The 9148-nt window shown below is 60.9% G+C and overlaps 1 protein-coding gene across 1 annotated transcript; it reads right to left on the bottom strand.

Annotated features, from left to right (window-relative positions):
• Positions 1-3099: 3099 nt before the first annotated feature.
• FOXB2 (forkhead box B2) lies at positions 3100-4467 on the bottom strand. The gene has a single exon (XM_026518848.3). The coding sequence runs from the start codon at positions 4396-4398 to the stop codon at positions 3100-3102; it is 1299 nt and encodes a 432-aa protein (XP_026374633.1). The 5' UTR covers positions 4399-4467.
• Between the last annotated feature and the right edge of the window lie 4681 nt (positions 4468-9148).

The raw sequence follows: 9148 nt of genomic DNA, 5'->3' as shown, positions 1-9148 counted from the left end.
TTGGGTATCTGGATCTCCTCCTGGATAAAAATTTGGGTAGAATCATCTCTAAGTTCACTTGGCCTTCCTTTCTTCTTTTTCTCTTTCCTTCCAGTAAATACAAAACACCCTTGTTTTCCACACAGAGGTAGGAGGGGGTTTAAGGGACTTTGCTAAGAGGGTCCAGGAAAACTGTGAGGATCAATTGCTCATTTCTTGCTGCGGTGGCCCACAGGCTCCTTTCTTCTCGGGAGGGGCTATCACTAAGGCCAGCTCTCTATGTGCTAAAGGAAACTTTGGGCTGCACCCCTTTCCTGGAAGTGGGGCCCTGGGCACCGCTAAAAAGCACACCTTTTGGGCAGCTGGATCAGAAGGAAGGGGTGTTCTTTTGAACAAACCCCTGGGATCCAGTGCCCCCCTTCTTCCAGCCAATTGACTCGCCTAAACTAGGGGTCCTTTTACCCTAGGACTTCTAGGCACCCATTCAACCAGAGAAGGACAAAGAAGCCAGACTCTCAAGTCCCTCCAAATCTGTGACCCCCGTGTCAGTGTCCCCCCTTCTTTTCTCTCTTTCGACAGCATCAGACTAGTGAAGAGGAAAACCCGGCAGAAAACCTCAGCGAGTCTCAAGTTGAAAGAAAGGGAGACACTGGAGTTGTTTCAGCTCTCAAGGAGTTAGTGACCTAAACTGAGACCTTCCACGGAGAGACCAAAACTAAGCTGCACGCTGAGATGCAACTTGAAAATAAGGGATACGTGGAAACACCTATTTTAAGATATAACCAAAATTCCCCCGTCCCCTCCCTCCCCTCAGTGTCATTACTGTGTGCCGGTCATCTCGCTGGCCCTTTATTTTTTTCTGATGAAAGGTTAGAGGAGGCTGCCGTTCGGCCTGGCTGGGCAGAGGGAAGTCGGTTCAAGATGGAGCGCTGCGCGAGGTTGGAGAGCAGAGAGTGGGCCGTGGCTTCCCCGCTCCAGCCGGGTCCCCCGCACCGGGCCGGGCCGCCTCGCCAGCTCCCCGCGCAGCTCCGCAGCCGCCGCAGCCCGCAGGGTCCCTCCGGGAAGAGCGGACTGCGGGCCCGGGGCCTTTCGCCCACCCAGCGCTCTGAGGCTCCGGGCCCCAGGCTGACGCCGCCTCCCGAGGCCCTGCTCGCCGAGGACGCGCCCCGAGCGGGTGCGCAACAGGTCCCCCAGGCTTCGGTGGCGGGGCTCGCGTTCCTCGTCAGTGTCGGCCGCCGTGGCAGTGCCAGAGACCTGGCCTGGCACCAACTTCCCCGCCCGGGTCTGCCTTCCAGACTTAAGGGGGCGCCGCAGGCACCTACCCAAGGGTACGGAGTCCCCGGTGTGGCCCGCCCTCCAGGCCCTCAGGAAAGGGAAAGGGTGTTGGGTGGTGGTGATGGTGTATTGAAGCGAACCTCAAGTGGGGACAAAAAATTCCCTGTTGCGGGTTTTTGCTAATGCAGTCCCCTGCACTGAGGCAGGCTAGAGCTCAGGAAACCAGCGTAAGGACGGGTGGAATTCCAGGAGGTAATCGCGCCAACGGATAAAAGGAGCAATGGAGGAAGCTTGTCCCTGGTGGTGGTTCTCCTGTGAACTCACCCTTATGAAGCTTTGAAGTTAAGAAATAAAGGGGAGGGGGAGGATCTGTAAAGTCCCTTGACCGCCCCGTGAGCGCTCAGACTGCCGCCTCCTCTCCGGAGAAGCGAAACATCCCCACACCCGCAGCGGCATATCCAGAGAGAAGCTTTAATGGAGAACACCGCGTACAACACCGGCAGACATGAACTTGTCACAAAGTCACAACCCGAACGCGGCGCGGACACAAGCCCAAGATGAGTTAGAAGATGAGGCAAAGGGCAGCTGCCTCCTCCCTACCCGCCCCCCTTCGTTCCCAAAAGTTTGTTGCGAGTAAAGTGCTATTCCTGGGGCTCAGAAAGGGGGAAGGGGCAACAGCGGCAAGTTTCTTTCCCATTCACGAACTGAAACCGAAGAATTCGCCTGAGAGTCGTAGGCACCCAAACAGCACTGGGAATACCAAATCGACCGCGGCGCGCCGAAGTGACGGGGTCATCCTCTCGCATCTGTCCGGAGGCTGGAAGCCAACCGCCAAGAAACGCTCCTGGAAGCGCTAGGAGCAATACTGTCGGGTGATGTGGCGGGGTTTCTTGCGTTCATGATTAGAGGAACAAAATCCCATGATGCAAGTGATTTTTTTTTCCCCTTTAAAATTCCGAATGGAACGGAGCGTGGGAATTAACATTATTTTGGGGCTCCTTAACGGCCTTATCCGATTGATACACAAACGAATTGCAGGTAAAAAGCTGCCTTTATTGTCTCTCTTTGGTTGTGTTTCTCCGAACTTTACTTTTGGAATCTGGGGCTTTGCTCTTTAAGCCGCCGCCATTCTGTTTTGTGCAAACTAATTGCTTTAGCTGTTCCTTCTATCCTTCTCGACCCCCAGGTCAGAGCAAGAAATTGAACTGTTTCCCAAGATCCTTCGTGGAGTCGCTGCTGCCGCCCCCCGCCCCAGAGCGACTTTATTCATGACACCGTGTCCTCGCCCAGCAAGATAATGATATGAAAATGCTCTCTCTTTTCCTTCTTAATAAAACGAGATTTCCTTAGTGAATAGCACTTTTGTCTTGGATGTTCACGAGAGGCCGCTGCCCGAGGTGAGAAACTTGGTGGCTGAGGTCTGTTTTAAGCGTCATTCTCTGTTGGATTTCTCCCCGGGAGGTTTAGCTCCGCCAGCTTCTGCTCCCAGGAATGAGGGTCTAAATCCATTTCCAATTTGCCAGCGAATGAGGCTTCCCAAACTCCTTCGCTCCCTCCCCCCCATAACTTTTTGACTTACAATATTAATTACAATAGAAACTCTTACCTGAAAATTGCCTTTCATTAATCTGATTGTACAACATGGTATAAACACAGACACCAAAAGTGTTATATTTATTCAGACCACTGGAGAATCCGCTTTCGGGTTTGTCTGTTCAAAGACCTTCCTTTGCCGCAAAGGCTCAGGCTCGCCAGATCTGCCCAGCCTCAGGGCGCCTTCTCCTCCCGGGCTGACCAGGGCCGGGAGTCCCTGCACGCATTCGTCTCCCCCGCCCGCCGTGTCCCCTAGGAGTGCACCAGCACCGAGTGTAGGGAGCTGCCCTTGCTCTCGGCCGCACTCGGGGCGGTGGGCTCCAGAAGGGAGGCGGCAGGCGAGGCCGCAGCAGCAGGGCACACGGTGGACGGCGCAGGTGGCTGCTGCGCGGCCGCGGGGACAGTGAGCGTCGGAGGCAGCGCGGCCACGGGCGGCAGCGAGGGGGTGGGCTTGATGGGCACCGGCACCGCAGGCAGGCTCTGACTTGCCGAGTGGCACAAGGCCTTGACCGGCACCCCGAAGGCCCCGTACTCAGGGCCCACAGGGACTCCCGCCGCGGCTGCGGCGGCGGCCGCCGCTGCCACCGAATCCATGACGCCCACGTGCGGCCACACTGAGCTGACGACGTTACCTAGCTGGCCCGGCACGGGGTAACCCAGGTGGTGCATGACGGACGCCAAGGGCAGCCCGCCCGCCTGCAGCACGCCCTTGTAGTCCCGGCTGATGATGTTCTCGATAGCGAACGGGTGCTTGAAGCCCGACGTGGATGCCGCTGCTGCTGCTGCGGCGGCGGCCGCTGAGCCCAACCCGTAGGGCGGGAACTGCGACAGGCGCCCCACGCTGCCCACGGCCGCCGCCGCCGCTGCCGCCGCCGCCGCCGCCACCGCTGCCGCCTCCTGCATCTTGCCCGGGTGGGACGGCGGCTGAGGCTGCGACTGCTGGGGCGGCTGCTGCGGGGGCTGCGACGAGAGGTGCGGCGGCGGCTGCGGGGCGGGAGGAGGCTGCTGATGGAAATAATGCACCATGTGCGGCGGCGGCGGGGGCGGCGGCGGCTGGGGTGGGTGGTGGTGGTGGTGGTGGTGGTGCGCGGCCGCATGGTGGTGGTGGTGGTGGTGGTGCGGGTGGTGCGGGTGGTGGGGGTGAAGGTGCCCTCCGGGCCCGGCGCCCGATGCACCCTTGGTGCTTCCCGCGTGCAGGTGAGTGTGCTCCGCGCGCAGCACCTTGAAGCGCTTTCGGCGCCGCAGGAAGCTGCCGTTTTCGAACATGTCGCCGCAGTCGGGATGCAGAGCCCAGAAGCTGCCCTTGCCGGGCTGGTCCGGACGCCGCGGGATCTTGATGAAGCAGTCGTTGAAGGAGAGGTTGTGGCGCAGGCTGTTCTGCCAACGCTGCGTGTGCTCGCGGTAGTAGGGGAAGCGCTCCATGATGAACTTGTAGATGTCGCTCAGCGGCAGCATCTTCTCGGCCGAGTGCTGGATGGCCATGGCGGTCAGCGAGATGTACGAGTAGGGCGGTTTTTGGTCGCTGTAAGAGCTCTTCCCCGGCCGCGGCATCGCCCCCGGCGCCTCCACCGCCCTCTGGCCCCTACTGGACGGCAGTGTCGCTCCGCACCCGGTTGCCGGGCCTGGCTGTCTCCACTAAGCCCCACTCCGCCCGCCCAGCCCCGCCACCCTGCCCTCTCTGTCCCCAGACCCTCTCGCCGTCTCTCTCCGGCCTTCTGCCAGCTGCTCGGGGGGCTCCGCGCCTGCTGCCCTCTCGGGCCAGCTCAGCTCTCCGCTGCTCGCAACTTCTGGCCCGACGGTGGCCGACCCGCGCGCAGAGTGGCGGGAGGGGCGAGCCAGCTTCCCCGCCACACCCTCCCGGCAGCTTCCCCCAGGTGGTCAGAGACCGAGTGCTGGAGCTGGCGTTGGAGACCTCGGCAGGGCCCTGTTCCCTTCCGGCGTCCTCTTTGCTTTTTCTCGGTCCGAGGGAAGCTCAGGACCAGCGGGCTGGGAAGGACAGGACAGGCGGGACTCTGGCCCTTTAAATCCGAGTTGGCTCTCGAGTTCCCGGAGGCCGGGGCGGCGAGACTTGCAGCGCCGGGAGGCTGCCCCCTGGTCGGGCACCTAGCCAGCCCGCCCCGGAGTTGTGGTTTTCCTGGAGGCGAGCGGCGAGGTAAGAAGGAAGCTCAGCTCCTGGCAGCCCGCGTCTCCCTGTTCTCTGGCCGCTCGCAGGGGAGCCGGGGAGAGAGCTGTAGGCAGTCGCTGGGGGCGAAAAGTTTGGTTTCTGCAGCAGCGGCGCGGGCGGGCTCCGCGGCGGGGCGGGGCGCTGGACGCGGGGCGCACGCTGCGGGCCCGAGGGGGCGGCTGCGAAGGCCGGGAGGATGCGAGGCTAGCCTGGGCCGGCTCAGCGGTCCGCGCCGCAGCTGCCGCCGCTCTCCCGGGCCCGTCTCGAGCTGGAGAGGCGGCGGCGGCGGCTGTGGCAGCGACGCGCTCTCCTGGCTGCGTTTTGTAATGGTCCCCGAGACGCCGGAGACCCCCGCAGCTCGCGCTTCGAGACTATCACATGACCGAGGCTGAGGGACTCCGCCGCCGCCGCGTCTCTCGCTGAAGAAGGGGCACCAAGGCGCCGCGCCTCGCCCCCGCCCCCTCCTCCGCCACAGTTCGGGCGCCCCCACCCCCAGCACTCACCGCCCGCCAGGAGGGGCGGGGAGCGCAGGCAGTTCGCGGGGAGGGGCCCAGCGCCGGGTGCGGTCCCCGCGGCTGCACCCCACCCGGGTCGCGACGCCCGGCAGAGGGGGACAGGACACCAATTTCTTTCTCCTCTCATGCATCTCCCGCCTGTCCCCGCCCTTTCACTTTCCTGTTTCCCACCTACCTGCTCTGAACTAATCGCTCCTTACGCTACCTTTTTCCTGGACTAGTCACTCTGGGCCACGTTCGGGGCACCGTGGCCTCAAGGCCTCTTCTCTGCAAGAAATCCCAATGCCCAGAGGGTTGGAGGGAAAAGCTAATGAGGAGAAGAGCCAAGGGCATTTTCGTCAAATGCCAGCTTCATCACGATTTTCTTGCGCACCAACTGTATGTCTGGCCCGGTGATCCGCTCCAGGTATAGGGAGGCAGGAGACGGCTCTTTGCATTCCACGACCGCGGCCTGGAGGGGGAGAGAGACAGTAGTCAGGACATTAGGATAGATAGTAAGGGCTTGGTGGATCGAGGCTCCACCGCGCTTCTTAGGAGCGGGTAGATGGGGCAGAGTGAGGCATTCCTTTGGGGTGGTGACGTCTGAGCTGGAGCCAGAAGTTGGGAGCTCACAGGTCCCCTCACCTGGGTGAGTCCTAACGCGGCCTTTGCTATCCTCAGCACGTTGAGGGAAAGCGAGCTGATTGCAATTAAATAGGAGGTCAAAATGATCAACCCACAGGGCCCTGGTGTGACCCGTGAGAGAAAGCTGGATGAGCGGCAGCCAGGAGGGCTGGGTGCTGGCTGGGGCCCAGGAAGCAGGTTCCTGCTCTGCACGCATGGGGACACCCATGGGCAATCCCAATTGACCACAGGGAAGTTACATTCTGGTTTTGGCTGCCTTTGCCGGTTGGCTGGGAGGAAAAGCAGAGTTTAGGAGGAAAATATACCGTCTTCCCGTCTCTGGGCCTCAGTTTCATTATTTGTAAAATGAGGTATGTGAAGTTGGAAATTTCACGGGTGCTTCAGTTCCGCCATTTGAAGAGAAAAGAGCAACTAGGGGCTGTGTCTCATTGGGTTTTTAATTTCTTCTTTTCCCTACCTAAACCCGAAGGCAGAAGGCTGTCGGCCCACCCTGCTTGGGAGCCTTCTTTTTACCCTCCAGCCTTGGCGACACGAGGTCTCGTGTTTTTCCGCATCCGACTTTTGGTGAGCTGCCCGAGGGCAGGACCATGAGAGGGACTGTCTGCCTGTCGGGCGCTTCCTCTTCATAGGAGTGCAGTGAGTGGGGCAGATTAATTTTCATCTTTAGTCAGGAGCTAGATTTCCGGCTAGTGCTATTTGCCCAGTTTGTACTAGGCCAGCTGACGTTTTAGAATGGGCGTTAAGGTGAAGAGTGCAAGAGAGCCCCCGGGGAAAAGAGCAGCCTCTCGGCCTGTCCTAAGGAGAGGAGATGATCTCAGAGGAGGATGCTTTCGCTGTCACTCCGTGCTGGGAACTTTCCTTCCACCAATGGAATTTCTGCGGGATTTTTAGTCCACTGAGGTAGTTTAAGGAGCCAAGCGGCAGTCGGCCTCCTGGGCTCACGAAGCCACGGAGGAATTCCACAGTTAAAGCGACAGCTAAAGCCAGGGTGTCCCCTTCTCCCTTGCCCGACGTGGTGCGAGAACAGCCCTATCCAGGCCCAGGAGCCGCCCAGAGGCCGCCGGTGGGAGCTCAGCGTGCCGAGTGCCCTAAGCGCTCTAAGGCTCTGGCCCTGAACGCAGCGCGGGCAACGGCGGCTTTTGTGGACGCCTTGTGAGAGTTTGTTTTCCGCCGGCTCCTGGAAAAGCAGCGCCTCCTCTTTGGGAGCAGCTCCGGGACGTCCCCGACGGGCCAATGGGCTCCGCGGCGTCTGGGGACAGAGCAAGGGGAGGGGCCTTTCAGGGGCGCGCCGGGCAAGCCTTAGCTGCGCCTAACCTGAACTCGAAAGCCGTGAGCTCGTCGCAGACCCGGGCCACCGCGTCGGGCTCGGCCCTGGGGACGCGAGCCGAGTGGCCAGAGCCTCCGGCTTCGGCGAGCCAACTGCGTTCAGCTGGCTGAGCGGCTCCGCGCCACCTGGACCAAAGCAGCGCCGCCAAGGTGGAGAGAAGCGCTTCACGCCCCAAGCTTTCGCGTTGCTCGTGGCCTGGGCGAGGGTAGACGGCGCTCTCCGACGCCGAGGCCCCAGCTGGCCGCGGCAGTCGGGGCTGCAGTTGCAGCGCTGACAGGGAGCGCGGGACGTGTGTCCATTTTGGAGAGGGGCCGGCTGCCGCCGCCGCAGAGTATTCTGGGGGATTCTCGGTGAGGCGCAGGGCCCGGCTGGCGAGCTTGGGCCGCGGGGGGGGGGGGGGGGGCGGGGGGCGCTCTCCCTCTCTCCCCCCTCCTTCCCGTGAGGTTGATTTAATTCCGACAAGTTTTGCAGGCGCGTAGCAGCAGCAGCGGGGGCGGTACGCGCGCGCTCCAGCTGCCTGCAGACCCCCGTTCTAGGAAAACAGATCATGTAACCATCCTGGCACCAACCAGTCGGTTTCAAGTTTCTGCGAGTAATTTTTTTTTTTTTTAAACAACCCCTACACTATCCAAATATTGGCTGGCGCTGAGGACCCTGGCAGGCAAATCATTGCCCCGGGCTTAGTGTAATTATCTCAGGCGTATTTGGTTTACCCCTTAGGCAATTGTTGGCGACGCTTTGCTAGGAAGAGGGACTCCAAGCAAGGTTTTATTGCGTTTAATTGGCTCTATGGAGGGGAGTAAAAATTTGCCAGAAAAAGATGTGGAACTTTAGGAGCGACTATTTATTCATTCTCTCTCCTCCCCCCTCTCCCCCCGGCCCAGTCCCGGAAGGTCCCTCACACTCCTCAGCCTGGATCTAGGCCAAGCGGTCCCAAAGCTTCCGCGGACAGCTGTGCCCAGCGTGAGGAGGAGCGCAGGTCGTCGACGGGGCTAGGACGACGTGCAGAACTAGGAAGAAGGTAAAGGTTCTTGTGCACATCTCGGTTTTCATGGGTTCTGTCTTTATCCGCTGATCTTTGACGTGGGGAAAGTTGCCGGGGTTAGTTACGTTTGGGATTCTCCCAAGCATCTTTACTGTCGTCGCATCCGGCCTCTCGCCTGAACCCCCTGACTCCTCCGCCCATACCTTTCCAAGCCTCAGCCTCTAACGTGAGCTTGAAGAGGCTGGGAGGAGGTCGGCCCGGAATACGGGACACGTGCTTTCCAGCCCCAGCCCTGGCATCACTGTCTGGGTGACCCTGGAGGCGCGTTACTTCTCGCTTTGGGCTTCATTTTCTTCCCTGGAAATATGCGGGAGTTGGAACTGCGCCTTCGAAGGCCGGGCGCCCCCAAGGAGCTGAGGTTTGAGGTTGTGACCTCGATAGGTGGTGTGTGGGGGGCGCACTCCAGGGAATTCAGGACCCCTGCTGCTCGCAAAGCTGGGGCAGCAGCGCCGCCCTTCACCCACAGCGTCGCCCTTCACCCACAGCGTCCTAGGAATCCGTTGTCTCTAGCGTCGCCACCCGGCCCGCAGCCTCGTGAAATGCACCCCTCCCTGCAACGTTTCTGACCGTTCGCCCTCCTGCCCCCCCCCCCCCCCGCCCCAAGCCTGGCTTGCAGGCGTCGGGGC

The sequence above is a fragment of the Ursus arctos genome, unplaced genomic scaffold (genome assembly GCF_023065955.2).
Source record: "Ursus arctos isolate Adak ecotype North America unplaced genomic scaffold, UrsArc2.0 scaffold_33, whole genome shotgun sequence".
Taxonomy (NCBI): Eukaryota; Metazoa; Chordata; class Mammalia; order Carnivora; family Ursidae; genus Ursus; species Ursus arctos.
This window is presented reverse-complemented; position numbering and strand designations above follow the sequence as displayed.

Excerpts from the sequence above, each read along its gene's own strand:
- FOXB2 (XM_026518848.3), bottom strand. The coding sequence starts at position 4,398 with ATGCCGCGGCCGGGGAAGAGCTCTTACAGCGACCAAAAACCGCCCTAC.